Raw genomic sequence first — 19,457 nt, forward strand, 5'->3', positions numbered from 1 at the left:
TATATGCTCAATTACTCATAATAATCCAATTTATAACAATTTCTAACCCCGATCGAAAAGTTAACAAAAACCGCCCTCAAGCCCACGTGCCCGGATTCCGAAAATTTTCGAAGATAAAGTTTTCCCACAACCTCACGAACTCGAATGTACAATTTAATCTCAATTTCATCTCCAAAATCGTGGTCAAAATCCAAAGATACCAATTTTTTAGGGTTTTCCTCAAACCCCAAATTTCTACAAATTTCCATACTTTAATCCGTATCTAAATCATGTATTTAACTTGTAATGAGTGGGAACAACTTACCTTGTGACACTTGAAGAATATATCCCCTTGGAGCTCTCCAAAATCGCCCACACCAAATGAAAATGGGAGAAAAATGGCCAATTTCCCGATTTTAAAAGAACACACTGCCTCCATTCTTTCCGCACCTGCGGTCATTTGACCGCTTCTGCGGTTCCGCAAGTGCGGCCCCACTACCGCATCTGCGGTCCTTCACCAGGCCTCCTCATTCCTCTTCTGCGCTTCTCCTTCCGCAGGTGCGGTCCCGCTTCTGCGGCAAGATGACATCATCTGCTGTCCCAGCCTTCTCCCTTCTCAACCGCATATGCGCTCCTTTGGCCGCTTCTGCGGCTCCACACCTGCAACCATGACCTCGCAGGTGGGTTACACCAGATGACAATAGGCTTCAGCTCTTCCTACCAACTCCAATTCGATCCGTTAACCACCCGGAATCCACTCGAGGCCCCCGGGACCCCGTCCAATCACACCAACCAGTCCTATAACATAACGCGGACCTACTAGAAGCCTCAAATCACATCAAACAATGCTAAAATCATGAATCGCCCTCCAATTCGAGCTTAATGAACTTTAGAATTTCAAACTTCTTCATTCGACGCCGAAACCTATCAAATCACGTCTAAGCTACATGCTTATCCTGTTGGGACCCACTGAGGTCATTTCTGCGGTTGAGTGATCTACTTAGATTGCGTTACATACTTAGACATACGCATTCATATGCATATCATATCTTAGTCTTTGTTACCATTTGTTGATACATCACATCATTATTTTTGGGCTGATTTTTCATGACATTGAGAGCCTGAGAGACTGGAGAGATTGATAACTGAGTGAGGCCGATGGCTTAATGGTGAGGATGTTTATGGGATCGGGCTGCACGCCGCAACATGTTTTATTGATTTATTCCATGATTGGCTTATTATAGCGCTTGGGTTGAAGGAGCCCCTCCGGAGTCTGTACACACCCCAAGTGAGCGCAGGTACCTACTTAGCGTTGTTGAGTAATTGGGAGGATTGAAAGACTGTGAGGATTGAGTGGCTGTGAGAACTGAGTGACTGTGAGGACTGAGTGGCTGTAAGGACTTAGTGACTGGGAGGACTGAGTGAATTGATACTCTAAGAGTGTGATGACCCAAAAGGTCATCTTATGTTTTAGAACTCGATCCCGTGTTCCAAGGCCTTAAAAACCTCATTTTATTCCTCCTCGATTTGCATGCGTAGTTCGGGCGCATTTCCGGAAAGCTTTTATGTGGAAAATTGATGAAATAATAATTTTTGGCCTAAAAAGTTAATTTTAGTTGACTTAGGTCAACGTTTTGAGTAAACAGAACCGAATATGGACCCGTTTTTTGACTGTCCCGATGGGTCCGTAGTAAAATATGGGACCTGGGCGTTTTCCCGGAATCGAATTCAAAGGTCCCTAGCCCGAGAAATGAATTTTTGACGAAAATTGTAAGACTGAAATTATAATGGTTTTAAGAATTTGGTTAATATTTGATCTTGTTGGTACCGGGTCTGTATTTTGGTTCCGGAGCCCGAAACAGGTCCGTTATGATATTTATACCTTATCTGTGAAATTTGGTGAGAAACGGGACTGACTTGTCGTGATCCGGACCTTTGATTGAGATAATAGAATTTTTAAAACTTTCTTGAAAATTTCATGCAATTTGGTGCCAAATTCATAGTTCTAGGTATTATTTTGGCGATTTGATCGCGCGAGCAAGTTTGTGTGATGTTTTTTGACTTGTGTGCATGTTTGACTTGGAGCCCCGAGGGCTCGGGTGAGTTTCGGATAGGCTACGGGATGTTTTAGACTTGAAAAATTTGGTGTTTTTGGCTTCAGCTGTCATCTGGTATCTTCTTCTTCGCGTTAGCGAAGGGACTCTCGCAAACATGAAGAGTAAGTTGGCTTGTAGGAGAATTCCTTCTACGCGAACGCGAAGTACTTGTCACGAATGCGGAGCATTGGGGGCATTACCCTTCGCGAACGTGACCAGGCTATCGTGAATGCGAAGCATTGGGACCTGGGGGAGAGGAAGCTTACTCTACGCGAACGCGACATTTGGCTCGCGAACGCGGAGGTTGGGGGGAGTATGCCTTCACGAACGCGTATGGTAACTCGCAAACGCGTAGGCCATCAGGGCCGTAGCTTCGCGATCGCGATAGGCTTCTCGCAAATGCGAAGAGGACCTGTCCAGTGTCTTAAAAACAGACTTCAAAACGGGAATGGTTCAAAATTTCATATCTCTTCCATTAGAACTCAACCTAGGGCAATTTTTGAAGAGGGAATTTAACACCAGATCATAGGTTTGTGTTCTTTGACTCATTTCCTTCAATTTCCATCAACATCTATTAGATTTCTAGTCTTAAATCTTGTTTTTAAGGGTAGAAAATTAGGGATTTTAGGAGAATTGGGGATTTTTCAAATTTGGGGATTTAGACCTCGATTTGGGGTTGGATTCCGAAAATAATTACATATTTGGGCTCGGGGGTGAATGGGTGAATGAGTTTTGGTCCGAACCTCGAGTTTTGACCAAGCGAGCCCGGGGTTGGTTTTTGACTTTTTGGGGGAAATGTTGGAAAACTTATAATTATGTATTGGAATTTATTTCTTTAGCTATATTTGATGTTATTGAGTTAGTTATGACTAGATACGAGTGGTTCAGAGGTGGAAACTAGAGGAAAAACGGTAATTGAGCAGTGAGTGGCCTGTAGATCAAGGTAAGTGTTGTGTCTAACTTTGACTCGAGGGATTAGGGATGCCCGACATAATTGCTATGTTGAAATCCATGTGTGTGACGTATAGGTGAGGTGACGAGTACCTATGCGCCGCCAATGTATCTGTTTTTGACTGTCCCCTTCCCGTTCTTAATATATTGTTCCCTGCCTTAACTGCTACCTGTTTATTTGATATTTCCATGTTTAGTTGCTACTTGTCGGCTATTGTTTTCGGTTTCAAAAGTATTGGATGTTATGTGGTTTCACTAATTCATATTATTGGTTTGAGCTGGCTATCAGTGTTTGTTAGTATACTTTGGATTGGTTTCGCTGAGTAACATAATTCAAGTGAAGTTTCATAATTTTATCGTTATCCGTTTGTTTGAGTTGAGGTTAAATACCATGAGGAGTTTGAGTCAAATTGTGAAATTTCTGTTCTTATTTTGTGATTGGTACTGATATGGTGAGATCGGGTTGCACGCCGCTACATGAGCAATAAGGGTGATATATTGAGGAGGAAAAAGGGTGAAATTAAGGGTGTCTACCAGGCCGGGTCAGCCCGTTTTCGGACCGGTCTAGACCGGTTGAAACTGGAACCGGCCCAGACCGGTACAAAGGGGGCCGGGTGGGCTGGGTTAATGGGGTAAGGGGGTTGGTCCGTTCACTTGGGGCTACCGGTTAACCGGCCCGGTCAAACCCGGTCAACGATTTTTACTGTAGAACCAGTTAACCGGCCCGAACCGGAATGGCTGCATTAATTTTTTTTTTATAATGGGTCCTGCCTTTTTCTGACTTTTGGCAATAGTCTTCTGGCCTTGGGGCCGTTGCCCAACGGCAGATTTGCACAAATAGCCCATTTTTGGGCTTTTTAAAAAAATAAATAAATACCTTTTGTAATTACCTAATTAGCCCTTTGAAAAACTATAAATACACCCCCCTCTTCTTCATTTCTTCACTCATCTCTCATTTCTCAAACTCAAATTCTCAATTCAAGTTAAATCATGCCCCGTACTTCTAGAGTGCGCTCATATGTTTGGGAACACTTTGAGGTGGTAGAAGAAAATGAAGAAGTTCAGAAAGTAAAGTGCAAGAACTGTGGTCGAGTCTTAAATCTTCGTCCAAAGTGTGGCACAGGCTCTTTAAGGAGGCATATGAAGAGTTGTCTTGAGCGTCCTCCAGAAATTCGTATTTAAGTTGATTTGAGACAATTTGTGTTATTTTAAAATTATTAGACGTATTTTATGCTTAATGTTTTAGTTTATTAGATTAATTTGAAGTATTATTATGTATGAAAATTTAGTTTTACTCTTTTTTCGTTAATCTACTTGTTAAATGCAAACTTCAATTTTGTAATTTTGAAATAAATGTAGCACTTGCAATTTATAAGTGCAATTTTTCCATCTTCATTGTATTATTTATATTTTTTCTTTATATTAATATAAATTAAAATTGCTATACAAAATACAAGAAAAAAAATTTTGAAATTACACTAACCCGGCCCGACCCGGCCCCTTGTACCCGTAACCTTTACGGTTCATTTTTTACCCGGATGAACCCGAACCCGTTAAACCCGGTAAGCCTTAACCCGTAACCGGCCCGGTTCCCAACCCGTACGGTTCCAAATTTTGCCTACCCAGCCCGGCCCGGCCCACCCGTTAGACACCCTTAGGTAAAAATAAGATTATTTGGTGGGATCGGGTTGCGCGCCGCAACAAGAAAAATAAGGGTGATATAATGAGGAGTAATTAGGATGGATTGTTATTGTATGGTGAGATCGAGTTGCACGCCGCAACAGGAGGAATAAGGGTGGATTGATACGGAGTAATGAATGTTCATATTGTTACTAATTATATGGTGGGATCGGGATGCGTGCCGCATCAGTTTATTGTTTATGTATCCTTCTTCTGCTGTGAATTTATTCAGCAGTTTTGTATCTCACTTAAGGATTGGTTATAGCTGGGTACTGATAAGATATTTGAGTTCCGTATTCATTTTTGCAGCAAGTTACTGTTTTATTTTGTCCCGTACTTCTTTTTCGCTTTATTATATACTGTATGCAGGTTATATTGTAATTGCCCTGTCGTAGCCTCGTCACTACCTCGTCGAGGTTAGGCTCGACACTTACCAGTACATGGGGTCGGTTGTACTGATACTGTACTCTGCACTTTCTGTGCAGATTTCAGAGCAGGTAGTGGCTGATTGAGAGATTGGCTGCAGGTTCACAGTTTGGAGACCCAAGGTAGTCCTGTTGGCGTTCGCAGGCCCTGACTGTCCCCTTCTACAATTCTACATTTCTGTTTTCTTTTGTTTCCAACAGATGTAATTTCTTTCAGACCGATATATGTAGTAATTCATAGTATGTACGTGGATTGTGACACCAGATTCTGGGTAGTAACAGTTATGATATTATTAATAGTATATAGATAACAGGTTATTTACGTACTTCCATATTATTTCAACTTGATTTAGTTTTGTTAATTTTAATTTATGAAATGTAAAGCAAAAAGGTGAATAAAACTCTAACGTTGGCTTGCTTGGGAGTGCGATGTTAGGCGCCATCACGGTCCCAATGGTGGAAATTCCGGGTCATGACAGAGAGTATGCATATGATTTTATCACTGAGTCGCATTGCATTTGACATGCACACTTGGCTTAAAGGCATAGAGATGCATTTTTTCTCACGTTGTATGGTATCGTGTCATTCGTGACTTCTCACACATATCGGCATATAGGAATAGAGATGTATTTTCCTCATGCCATTTGAAAATGAAACATTTACCTGTTGAAAGCTTTTGGAAAAATTATAGTTTTCAAACTTACTCATATTTTTTTTTGGCGATTTTGGTAAAGAAATTGGACTTTCACTAATATACTTGAAAAGCAAGCCTATTTTTTGGAATTGTGAACGAGCTGAGCATTTTATCTCTGAGTTACTTCTTTATTTACTTTCATTATGTTGTTATGAACTGTTATTGGCTATTGGTGTTGGACTTCGACCTTTGTTCTAGCTCGTCACTACTTTCAACCTAAGGTTAGGTTTGTTACTTATTGAGTACATGAGGTCGGTTGTACTCATACTACACTTTTGCACCTGGCATGCTAATGCTGGCTGCTGATGTTGCGGTGTTCGACGAGAGCCGAATTTGAAGATGTACCTGCGTTCCGGTTACAACTACCTTTTGTTCTTGGAAGCTCTAGACTTATGAAATCTGTTTTTTATATTCGGACAGATGGTGTATTTGTTTCATACTAGCTTTGTAATCTCTAAATCTTAGAAGCTCATGATTTGTACAACCAGTTCTTGGGAATTCCTTGTATATAAGCTCAGTTATTTCTTCATATATTTTCTCATTAAATCTCATTAAATTGGATAGTTGTTTATTGGCTGACCTAGTGGGTCGGACTAGGTGCCATCACAGCTAGTTGGATTTTTGGATCGTGACATCTCCTAATTTTAGTTTAAGAGTAGACTTCTAATTTTAAAATTTATGTACTTAAGAAACTATTTAGTTTCGAATTGAAAGATATCGCTGTAAAAATTCATAAATTTTGCGAGGCAAGTCTAGAGATAAGCATCCAGGAGGATTGAGGAGAGCTCAAGTATTGTGGGGGCGTAAGCCACCTAAGAAAGATTGCTTCAGAATTTTCTATAAGATATGAGGGCTGTAGCACAAAATGTATTTCTAAATTATTGCCCCATACATCTCCCAATTTTTCGATGTGCGTTATACATTATAGCTGTTTTAAGATTTCCAGAATATTTTGCTTTTATTAAAATAAAATCAGAAATATTTTTGAAAACTTATTAAATCAAAACGTCAGTATTTTAGCTACTTTAATTTTGGCTTTACTGAAAATTTCTTTTCCTTTTAAGCTGTTTATTTTGTGCGCTTTCATTATGAAAATTAAAGTGATATACATTTTACATATTATTGTATGAGAATATCTAAAACCTAATCCCGAACATGGATTTGAAAATTTAACAAAGAATTACTATCAGCTCAAGACACTCTTAATACATATTGATATCTTCATTTGTTTGCACTTAATGGAGGTCTAAATCTTAATCATTCAGATTTTAATCATTAAGATGCTATCATCCATATTTAGTTGCCACCTCCGCCTACCATTATCAACTATTACCATGCCACCCACCACCACCATACTCAACCACCACCACCTCCTCCTCAATCATCCACCATTATCGACAATCACCATCAAAATCTCCACTATCCCCACCACCATCATTCTCAACCACAACCACAAACTCATCCACCTCAACTATCACAACTAACCACCCCATCACTACCAACAATCATAGCTGACTCTGTCTACCATTATAAACTACCACCACCTTCCTCAATCACAACCACAACAACCATCATCACCACCCACCATTATTAATTATTATCACTTACCACCAACATTCTCAACCATAATCGCCATCACTGTCAATTACCACTAGCTACTACTCAGAACCATCACCATCAACCAAAATTCCACCACCACTACCACCGCCTCTAGTTGGCATTCACAAGCACCACTGTTAGCCGCCACTACCACTAACTACCATATTTTAAAAAATATCTATTTTATTGATAGAATATTAGATTAATTTTATGTTTGTTAATTTTTAATTAAAGACAAATTTTATACATTCAAATGTTAAACAACAAACAGTCTTAATCATTTAGTATTCAGATCTTGATACACCTCTTAATATTCAGATGTGTACTCAGATTCATATATCTTAATTTTAATGCACATTTTGACATTCAAATATGTATTCAGATCCAGACGTTTTAATCTTGAAAAAAAATAAATGAAATTTGAAGAAAGTTTCTCAAACATTGCTTTCGAAATAAATGGTTCTAGCTACGTTGTTATTTTGCGTTGAGACAACTTATGTTTTGTTAAAGTAAAATACCTTAAAACACCCCTAAACTTGATCTTCTTTTCATTTTCTTTGTTCCACTCTCTTTCTTCTAAATTCTTTGTTTAGTTAATATTAATATTAGTATGCAATTGCCATTGGGTTTGGTAAGGCTTGAATTTTTTCTATAGAGTTTGTTTCTTCTTTCTAAAATGAAATTAAAATATTAATTAAATTTTTATATTTTATGAATAACACAAAAATTTATTTATTTTATTGGCTAACAAGCGTCTGTAGTTCCAATAAACAATATCGTTTCGGTTTAAGAATATAAAATGGCTGCTCAGCATTTATCTAGAGATAAACAAAAAATACAAATCCGTTTTCATAATTTGTCTTCATGCTTGTATAGATTCATATAATTTGAAGTAGCAATTTGACAATTAGGACATGTAAACTGTCGTATGGAACCCATGTTTTTTCATCACGATGCAAAAATTAAAATAAAACACAATAATTTTAATATGCTTCTGTTCTGAGTACTCTATTATTTTTCCTCTTTTTGTTTTTTTTCAACACTAGTATATGAGCATCAATAAAATTTTAAATAATCTACGTCAACTACGATCTTCATCATCTTCATTGCAAATCCACTACTTCCTAGGTTCTGTTGGACTTTAAGCCATTGGGCTTTAAAGCAGAAGAAGTGTGAATTGGAAATGGAGGGAAATAAAATGGAGGAAAATTGAAAATTTGAAGAAGTGAACTTTTGTCTTGCACTTTGTCCCTCATTGGTGAGGGACAACCACATTTGTGTGCTTATATATAGAATCACTTCTTAAAGCTCTTAAAAGGAGTTGAAGAGAATGAACCCTCGCGCCATCGTCGTCGCTCGGCTTCGGCTTCGGCTTCGGATTTGGATTTGTCAGTCGATCGATAAGATTATTTTTGGACAAAATTTGTTTAATTATTTAATAATTAATGAAATGCCAAATCACTGCTGAAAATACGCTAGAACCCTGCTGAAGGTTCAGAGGGCCTCTCTGGCCGCGGTTCTGCCGCGACCGCGGTAGAACCGCGGCAGGCAGGTTCAGAAAGCCTCTCTGACTGCGGTTCTGCCGCGAGTATTCTTCTGAAAAGGCACCTTTTCCAGACACCTCTTCTGATAATTGCAGCAAGGCTCCATTTTCTACACACGAAAACACTCCAGAACTTCTTTCTTTCTTTCTGAATATACTGCATCCTAATTCGCAGTCTCTCTCTCTCAAATTCATAAGTGTGATTTTGCTCCGTTCTTTGAGTTCGTTGGTATCCTGCAGTTTGTATTGCCACTGTTGCAGGAAGGTTTATTCCGTTTTATCCTGGGAGGATTTAATCCATTATCTTGGCAACGTGTGAGGGGGTTAAAATTCCTTAAGGACACACAAGAAAATTGTGGACTCAGAATATTTCTTAAACTCTTCTGTTTTTCCAGTTTCTTTTATTTTTTCTAGCAGTTTTTTTTCCTGATTTTTGGTTTAACACAGTAACGCTCACAAGCTTAAGGAATTTTATACTAACGTTTCTGTGTTGAAACATATATTAAACTGTTATTCATATTTTGTATACTGTTTTGGAGACTAAAGCCTTGTTGCTTTCTACTCCAATAATTGTTCTGTCCGGTTTAAAGTATATAAAAAACTTTACCGGAATAATAAACGTACGGGTTTGAAGTATATAAAAACTTCACCATTGTTACGTGTTGTAGGTTTGGTTTGGTATTCAGTTTGAAGATATCAAAACTTCACTGATTTAACCAAGTTCTGTTTTGTTTCCAACTTTACAGAAAAAATGATGAATGAAAATCAAACTAATGGAAATGTTGCGGGAACGGGTGCTACTGTTAAAAATGTGACTGCCTCGTCAAGCCGTTCAACTCCTGCTCATGCTATGGCACCAGCAGAAAAATCCGAAAAGTTTTCCGGAATAAAGAAGGCTTCTGGACCAAAGAATTACCCAAGCAAGAAAAAGTTCAAGGATAATTGCCACAACTGTAGAAAATCTGGGCATAAGGCCGTGGATTGTCGTGCGCCAAAGAATGATAAGAAGAAAAAAAATCAAGCCAACATGGTTGAAGATGAAATGGAAGACTTGTGTGCCATGTTGTCTGAATGCAGCTTGGTAGGAAATCCGAAAGAATGGTGGATAGATTCTGGAGCCACCCGCCATATTTGTGCTAACAAGGAGTTATTTTCTTCTTATGCCCCCGCAGGACCCGACGAGAGAATTTTCATGGGAAATTCGTCTACAGCCAAAATTGAAGGAGTTGGCAAGATTGCGTTAAAGATGACGTCGGGAAAAATAGTGACTCTAAACCAAGTCCTCCATGTTCCAGAAATTCGCAAGAATCTTGTGTCGACTTCACTTCTTGTCAAGAATGGATTCAAATGTATTTTTGTTTCCAATAGTGTTGTACTAAGTAAGAGCGATTTGTATGTAGGAAAAGGTTACCTAAATGAGGGCCTTTTTAAGCTAAAAGTAATAGCAGTTCCTATCAATAAAGTGAATGCTTCTTCTTACTTACTTGAGTCAAACACTTTATGGCATTCGCGTTTAGGTCACGTAAACTTCAAAACATTGCGAAAGATGATAAATCTAGAAGTATTGCCAAAATTTGATTGCATTAATTCCAAATGTCAAATATGTGTGGAATCAAAGTATGCTAAGCATCCTTATAAGTCCGTTGAAAGGAATTCAAGTCCTTTAGACTTAATTCACACAGATATTTGCGACATGAAGTCAACACCATCTCGCGGTGGGAAAAAGTATTTTATTACTTTTATTGACGATAGCACGAGATACTTCTATGTTTATTTACTTAATAATAAAGATGAGGCAATTGATGCTTTCAAGCAATACAAGAGTGAAGTTGAAACGCAACTAAACAAAAAGATCAAAATGATAAGAAGTGATAGGGGTGGCGAATATGAATCTCCTTTTGAAGAAATATGTTTGGAAAATGGCATTATTCACCAAACAACTGCCCCTTACTCTCCACAATCTAATGGAATTGCGGAGAGGAAGAATCGAACGTTGAAGGAGATGATGAATGCATTGCTAATAAGTTCTGGCTTACCACAGAACTTGTGGGGGGAAGCTATACTTACAGCTAACCAAATAATCAACCGTGTACCTCATAGTAAAACACAATCCATTCCTTATGAGAAGTAGAAAGGAAGGAAGCCTAGCTTGAAATACTTCAAAGTGTGGGGGTGTTTAGCTAAGGTACAAGTTCCTAAACCTAAAAGGGTTAAGATAGGTCCAAAAATGGTTGATTGTGTGTTTATTGGATATGTAACCAATAGCAAGGCATATCGTTTTCTGGTTCATAAATCAGAAAATCCAGAGATTCACGTTAATACGATAATAGAATCAGATAATGCTGAATTCTTTGAAACTATTTATCCGTATAAAAAGGAAAGTGAAGTGACCTACCAAAAGTCAAAACGACTTCGGGAGGAAATAATAGATGGTATGCCTAATGAAGAAAATCCGAGAAGAAGTAAACGTCAAAGGACATCTACTTCATTCGGTCCATATTTTCTGACTTTTCTGTTAGAAAATGAGCCTCGTACCTTCAAGGAAGCAATGTCTTCCTCAGAGGCACAATATTGGAAAGAAGCTGTCAATAGTGAAATAGAATCCATATTGAGCAACCATACTTGGGAATTGGTTGATCTTCCTCCAGGTAACGAAATGTTGGGTTCTAAATGGATTTTCAAGAAGAAAATGAAAGACGACGGTACTATTGACAAATACAAGGCAAGACTTGTTGTCAAAGGATTTAGACTACAAGAAGGTCTTGACTATTTTGACAAATACTCGCCGGTAACAAGAATTACATCCATTCGGATGCTAATAGCGTTAGCCGCCTTGTATGGTCTTCAAATCCATCAAATGGATGTAAAAACAGCCTTTTTAAATGGTGATCTTGAGGAAGAAATTTACATGAACCAACCTGAAGGGTTTGTGGTTCCGGGAAAAGAAAAGAAGGTGTGTAGACTTGTTAAGTCTCTTTATGGACTAAAACAAGCACCCAAACAATGGCATGCGAAATTTGACCAAACAATGTTGTCAAATGGTTTTAAGATTAATGAATGTGATAAATGTGTTTACATTAAGAACGTTCCAAATCATATAGTCATTGTTTGCTTATATGTTGATGATATGCTAATAATGAGCAAAGACATTGCCGACATTCAAGCTACTAAGCGCATGCTTGCTAGTAAGTTTGATATGAAAGACTTAGGAGTTGCCGATGTAATTCTAGGAATTAAAATCCAGAGGACTCCTCAAGGTCTAGCTTTGTCTCAATCACATTACGTGAAAATGGTACTTGAAAAATTCAAACACTTGGAATTTAGAAGTGCAAGAACTCCAATTGACTTAAATCATCATCTCATAAAGAATAAAGGTGAAAGTACGTCTCAATTGGAGTATGCTCGTGTGTTGGGAAGCTTAATGTACATCATGAACTGTACACGACCTGATATAGCTTGTGCGATAAGTAAACTTAGTCGATTCACAAGTAATCCCAACAAACATCACTGGGTAGCAATGAAACGAGTTCTGGGATATTTGGAATATACCCAAGACTACGCTTTGCACTACAATAAATATCCTGCGGTTATCGAAGGATATAGTGATGCAAATTGGATAACCGGCTCAACAGAAACAAAGTCCACAAGTGGATATGTTTTTACTGTTGGTGGAGGAGCAGTATCTTGGAAGTCTTCCAAACAAACGTGCATTGCTCGCTCTACAATGGAATCAGAGTTTATAGCTTTGGATAAAGCCGGTGAAGAAGCTGAATGGCTTCGAAATTTCTTAGAAGACATTCCGTTCTGGCCAAAACCTTTGGCTCCTATTTGCATACATTGCGATAGTGAGGCTGCAATAGGACGGGCAGGGAGCGTTATGTATAACGGAAAGTCTCGTCATATACGACGAAGACATAACACCGTTAGACAACTACTTTCTAGTGGAATTATCACTATTGATTATGTAAGATCAAAGGATAATGTGGCGGATCCGCTTACAAAAGGCTTAACTAGAGAGGGAGTTGAGAAATCATCTAAGGGAATGGGACTATGGCCGAGGACAAGTCAACATGGCGGTAACTCTACCTAGAATTTTGGATGTTCCGAGATCTAGGTTCAAGGAGCTCAAACAAAGTTGTGATTGACCGGTTCAACATTGTCAAAGTAAAATCTTTGGTCCCTTCTCGTGATGAAGACAATGTTCAGTAACAAGGATAGAACTTTACACGTTCTTTAATGATTACCTAAGTTTGATGAGGTATTTATCAAATAGTGTCAATCTAAAGGATTACACGTTTAGGAATCACCTATGTAAGTGTGAAGTGGAAGCCGCTTCAATGAGAATTTTGTAAGGCCAATTCTCTACGCACTTATGAAACCAGGCGGTGTTCATGGCTAAAACGAACACAACAATGAGAACCAAAAGACGGTTAAGGGTTGGTTATGTGACATATGGTTGTCTAGGTATACACTAAAGTTCGACGGTTCAAAGATATCAAATCTACCGATTGACGGAGTATATCCGACATATGTTCACTACGGAAAGTTCAAAGGGAAACCTACTTATCCAGATGCAATTAATCCTTACTTGCAAAATCACATAGCTTTCATCTATGATCTTTCTTGATACAGCCATTCCCATTCATGTGGGGGATTGTTGGACTTTAAGCCATTGAGCTTTAAAGTAGAAGAAGTGTGAATTGGAAATGGAGGGAAATAAAATGGAGGAAAATTGAAAATTTGAATAAGTGAACTTTTGTCTTGCACTTTGTCCCTCATTGGTGAGGGACAACCACATTTGTGTGCTTAAATATAGAATCACTTCTTAAAGCTCTTAAAAGGAGTTGAAGAGAATGAACCCTCGCGCCGTCGTCGTCGCTCGCTCGGCTCGGCTTCGGCTTGGATTTGGATTTGGATTTGGATTTGGATTTGTCAAATGATCGATCGATAAGATTATTTTTTGACAAAATTTATTTAATTATTTAATAATTAATTAAATGCCAAATCACTGCTGAAAATACGCCAGAACCCTGCTGAAGGTTCAGAGGGCCTCTCTGGCCGCGGTTCTGCCGCGACCGCGGCAGAACCGCGGCAGGCAGGTTCAGAAAGCCTCTCTGACCAACGTTCTGCCGCGACCGCGGTAGAACCGCGGCAGGCAGCGTATTCTTCTGAAAAGGCACCTTTTCCAGACACCTCTTCTGATAATTGCCTATAAATTCTGAGGCAAGGCTCCATTTTCTACACACGAAAAACACTCCAGAACTTCTTTCTTTCTGAATATACTGCATCCTAATTCGCAGTCCCTCTCTCTCAAATTCATAAGTGTGATTTTGCTCCGTTCTTTGAGTTCGTTGGTATCCTGCAGTTTGTATTGCCACTGTTGCAGGAAGGTTTATTCCGTTTTATCCTGGGAGGATTTAATCCATTACCTTGGCAACGTGTGAGGGGTTAAAATTCCTTAAGGACACACAAGAAAATTGTGGACTCGGAATATTTCTTAAACTCTTCTGTTTTTCCAGTTTCTTTTATTTTTTCTAACAGTTTTTTTTTCCTGATTTTTGATTTAACACAGTAACGCTCACAAGTTCCATTTAATACTCCTCGAATTCAACCATACAATGAAGAAAAATAAATATAAAAGTTAGTTGTTGCAGACCGCATGTTTAAGCGAAAAAGATAGTGTAAATTTGCTAAAGATTATATTCTAACTTGAAAGGTGCAATTAAAATGAAAAAAAGATTTATAAGAATTGAACGTTTATAGATAATAAGTATAGACACATGATGCATGTGAGGGTAAGGGAAAGAAGTCTCTTTGGTACGTATAAGTAGCGGTCACAAATCGAAGTTTCAAAAGCCAAAAGAGAGATTTTCCAATAAGAAAAAAGTTGGTTGAGACACAGATAACAGGGTGGGTTTGCTAGCAAAAACTAATTATATGTTCACTTTATATATCTAGGAAAACAAATTGAAATTAAAGGGGAATATTATTACCTTGTCCAAGGAAGATCTAACGAGCTATTTTTGCATTTGAGATTTGGCCATTTCTTTGTAAAATGCATTTGTTTTCTGTACTATTTCAAGTTCCTTTTCGGTTTCTTGAATTGCTAACCTCAGTTTTCTTTCAATAGCAAGGCAACCATACACAGGGTTTTCTTTCCTAATCTTTGCCTCTAAAATTAAGCTTTCTGCCATTTTTCCTTTTTGCTCATCATCATCATCAACTGAATTAAGCATATTTATGATGTTGCTTACGCCGAAAAGTTGATAAACATTTTGGAAATCTTCAGTTCTATCGGAAGGAAAATATGGAGCTAATTGGCAATTTGCAGCACATTTTTTCCTTAGGTACATACATGCTGCACATTTTTCATTAGATATGACCGGATCTGCATTCTCCATTTTCTTTTCACCTGGGAATTAACCCTAAATACTTAATTACAAAGCAAATTTTTCTCCCTAGCTATTTTCTTGTTAATATAAAAATGGAGAAGAAATGAGTTGATTAAACACAGTGCAATTTAAGAAATATATATATAGCAAGATATAATGATTTTAATGTTTTAATTACAAAATCAGATTACATCTAAGATAACAGGATTTGACTCTTACTTAAATACATTTAATAAGCCTAGATTTTGTTCTCTAAAAAATGAGCAATATACTTAATTTTTTTTTTGGTAGCAAATCCTTCATATTACTTGTTAATAAATATGTTCATATTTGGTTACTTGTGATTCATGGGACATATGTAATTACAATTCAAGCGAAGTTTAGTACGTGGGTATTTGCGTTAGGTTTAAAAATTAAATTAAATTACGTATATAGAGTACATTCAAATTTCTCTATAACAACTCCATTTATTTTTATATTTTTCGTCTTTTATAGTAAATAGATATTATAGTACATCTATAACATCATTTGACATTTCAATATTATTTGGTTGTTGTAGACAAAAAGAAATTTCAGAATCAAATCAAGGGTAGTATAGCTTTTTCAAAAAGAAAACCCTGCAAATAACTGAATTAGAAACTCCTAGAGCCTTCTAGATGGGGTTCAAAATGGAATTTCAGAAAATTTAGTAGTGTAACTTGAGAAACAAGTCAGTCTATTAGGGACTAACTAGCTAAATACTGAAAATAAAAGAGGGACTAAAGGTGTAAAGTAAAAAATCTGAAAGAGCCCCAATTTTGGCCTATGAAAGGCAGTCTCTACTGCGTTGTTTGACAAGTTTGAAAGGTCTAAAAAATTTGAAAAATTCAAATTCAAAAGAAGAATCTGAAATCTGAGAGTAAAAACATTCATTCTAGATCTTAAATTTCAAAAAAAAAAAACCCAAAAAAATGGCACAAAAAACTCCAAAAAATGCTATTCTATTGAAGTTTCTTAGTTTAATTTCGAGTTCTGGCTGTTGATTTGAGTTTCCAGCTTAGATAAGGATAGAAATAGCTTAATATTCCTTGTGTATTGGTTGCTGAAGTGTCAGAGATTGTCCTGGGTTTAATTCCAAGTTTGTTTGGGTTTATTCAAGCTGTTTTGGGTGGTTTACTGGTTAGAACCTGTCCTGGGCTGTTTGATACTGTTTCTGGGTTTACAATAGATCTCGAGCTGCCGATTCCTGTTATTGTACTGCTGTTGAACTTGCTGACTCTACCTTCTTCTCTCATTTTGCCTCAATTCCAGGTACTCCTTTGATCTCGTGTGAACTGTGAATGATCAATGTAGGTCTGATTTGAAGGATTAAATGATAAAGTGCTGTTTAAGTTGATCTCTGGGTTTTTCCTGTTTTGTTTTAGTTTAAAGATGTAGAACATTCATGTTTATTTGAAACTTCATATCATTTGTGTAATTAGGGCTGTTCGAACTGCTTTTAAATTGAACTGCTGGACTGTTATAGTTACTCAGATATTCTGTTAATAAGGCTAGATCGAATAGGTTTAGTTCTGTTTGTTTGTCATAAAATTTAAGCGTAAAATGTGATCTCAATCTGATAAAGTTAGTTTCAGTTTTAGAACAGTTTATCATGGTTTGAAGCTTTGAATCATCTCTTGCAGCTCTAAAAGGACCGATTTGTGTTAATTTGTTCGAAAGTAAATTCAAAGAGTCCAACTCAATATCAGTGTTTACATTATACTCCAGTTTAGCTTAAGGATTTGAAATTGCTATCAAAGTCTAGATTAGGTATGTTAATTCATCACCATATCCATGAGTTAGTTAACGCCTATACGATTCGAATTCGACTGGCCTGTTTTAATACATCTTTGACTTGAATAAGCTTAGGCATTTTCTTAGTATAAGACCATTAGATCAAGTTGGTTTTAAAATTAGCATTCTGGTTTGTTATGTAAATGAGGTTTGGGCTTAATTACATGATAACAAACCCAGATATTGTTGGTCCTTTGAACCAACACTCTGTCCGATTTGTATTGGGTTTCTGGGCCAGTTTTCGCAGCCCAACATACTGAAGATTTGAATCCATATTCAAAGTTGTTAGTCTAATTTCATAATATCGAGTTTGGATTTTTCCGAGCTAAGTAGCAAATTTGAATTAAGCGGTCTTCGATCATGGAGATCCGTTTGTTTGGATTTGGACATGATCTTGAGGCCTAAGTCTTGCTAGAATGCCTTAAATAATATTCAATTAATCATGCCAATTAATTAGGCTTTAGAGACAATCTTTAATAGATAATAATAGTCCCGTTTAGGATGGCCTTTAAAATAAAACGAGGTCCGCCACACCAAACAAAATTCATAAATTGCGTGGCCCTCTCTAAATACTCATATTAAAATACTTAGAAACCGGGACGTGCCATTTAGCGAATTTTCATGGCCTCCCGCAAAGTTAATAACACGTTAGCCGCTTTAGGCGCGTTCTTTAATAATTTTACCTTCCTAAATTCGGGTGTGCATTTCATGTGACCCAAATCCAAATCCCAAAACGTTGAATAAAATGTGTCGAGGGTTCGGGTGCATTTCATGTGACATGATCCGAAAATATGTTTTAAACGACGTTCTGTTTCTTAAAAAGATTAACTAAAAGCGGTAAATAATCTCAAAATTGCACTATAGGATGACATGTATAAAAATCAGATTTTTAGCCAATTATAATAGTTTAAGCGACCGTGCTAGAACCACGGGATCCGGGGGTGCCTAACACCTTCCCTCGGGTCAACAGAATTCCTTACTTAGAATTTCTGGTTCGCAGATTCCCTTCGGGAAGTCGAAATTTTCCTCGATTTGGGATTCAAGATAAATCGGTGACTTGGGACACCAAAAGCCAAACCTATCCCAAGTGGCGACTCTGAAATAAATAAATAATCCCATTTTGAATAATGTCACTTTAATTGGAAAAACTCCCTTATACATTATCCTTCGGGGTAGGTGTGTAGGAAAAAGGAGGTGTGACAGCTCTGGCGATCAATAAACTCTATAAATAATCTGCGTCAACTACGATCTTCATCTTCATTGCAAATCCACTACTTACTAGGTTCCATTTAATACTCCTCGAATTCAACCCTACAATGAAGAAAAATAAATATAAAAATTAGTTGTTGCAGACGGCATGTTTAAGCAAAAAAGATAGTGTAAATTTGCTAAAGATTATATTCTAACTTGAAAGGTGCAATTAAAATAAAAAAAGATTTATAAGAATTGAACGTTTATAGATAGTAAGTATAGACACATGATGCATGTGAGGGTAAGGGAAAGAAGTCAGTCACAAATCGAAGTTTCAAAAGCCAAAAGAGAAATTTTCCAATAAGAAAAAAGTTGGTTGAGACACAGATAACAGGGTGGGTTTGCTAGCAAAAACTAATTATATGTTCACTTTATATATCTAGGAAAACAAATTGAAATTAAAGGGGAATATTATTACCTTGTCCAAGGAAGATCTAACGAGCTATTTTTGCATTTGAGATTTGGCCATTTCTTTGTAAAATGCATTTGTTTTCTGTACTATTTCAAGTTCCTTTTCGGTTTCTTGAATTGCTAACCTCAGTTTTCTTTCAATAGCAAGGCAACCATACACAGGGTTTTCTTTCCTAATCTTTGCCTCTAAAATTAAGCTTTCTGCCATTTTTCCTTTTTGCTCATCATCATCATCAACTGAATTAAGCATATTTATGATGTTGCTTACGCCGAAAAGTTGATAAACATTTTGGAAATCTTCAGTTCTATCGGAAGGAAAATATGGAGCTAATTGGCAATTTGCAGCACATTTTTTCCTTAGGTACATACATGCTGCACATTTTTCATTAGATATGACCGGATCTGCATTCTCCATTTTCTTTTCACCTGGGAATTAACCCTAAATACTTAATTACAAAGCAAATTTTTCTCCCTAGCTATTTTCTTGTTAATATAAAAATGGAGAAGAAATGAGTTGATTAAACACAGTGCAATTTAAGAAATATATATATAGCAAGATATAATGATTTTAATGTTTTAATTACAAAATCAGATTACATCTAAGATAACAGGATTTGACTCTTA

General features: G+C 37.2%; 2 protein-coding genes across 2 annotated transcripts; both read right to left on the reverse strand.

Moving 5' to 3' along the window:
* Nucleotides 1–506: 506 nt before the first annotated feature.
* LOC109207325 (LOB domain-containing protein 27-like) lies at nt 507–15,368 on the reverse strand. Its single transcript, XM_019370223.1, has 2 exons — nt 15,079–15,368; nt 507–639 (listed from the first exon to the last, which is right to left on the reverse strand). The coding sequence occupies exons 1-2, from the start codon at nt 15,366–15,368 to the stop codon at nt 507–509; spliced, it is 423 nt and encodes a 140-aa protein (XP_019225768.1).
* A 3,496-nt stretch (nt 15,369–18,864) lies between these two features.
* Nucleotides 18,865–19,248, reverse strand: LOC109207326 (LOB domain-containing protein 22-like). The gene has a single exon (XM_019370224.1). The coding sequence runs from the start codon at nt 19,246–19,248 to the stop codon at nt 18,865–18,867; it is 384 nt and encodes a 127-aa protein (XP_019225769.1).
* Nucleotides 19,249–19,457: the final 209 nt, after the last annotated feature.

Source organism: Nicotiana attenuata, unplaced genomic scaffold (genome assembly GCF_001879085.1).
Source record: "Nicotiana attenuata strain UT unplaced genomic scaffold, NIATTr2, whole genome shotgun sequence".
Classification (NCBI taxonomy): Eukaryota; Viridiplantae; Streptophyta; class Magnoliopsida; order Solanales; family Solanaceae; genus Nicotiana; species Nicotiana attenuata.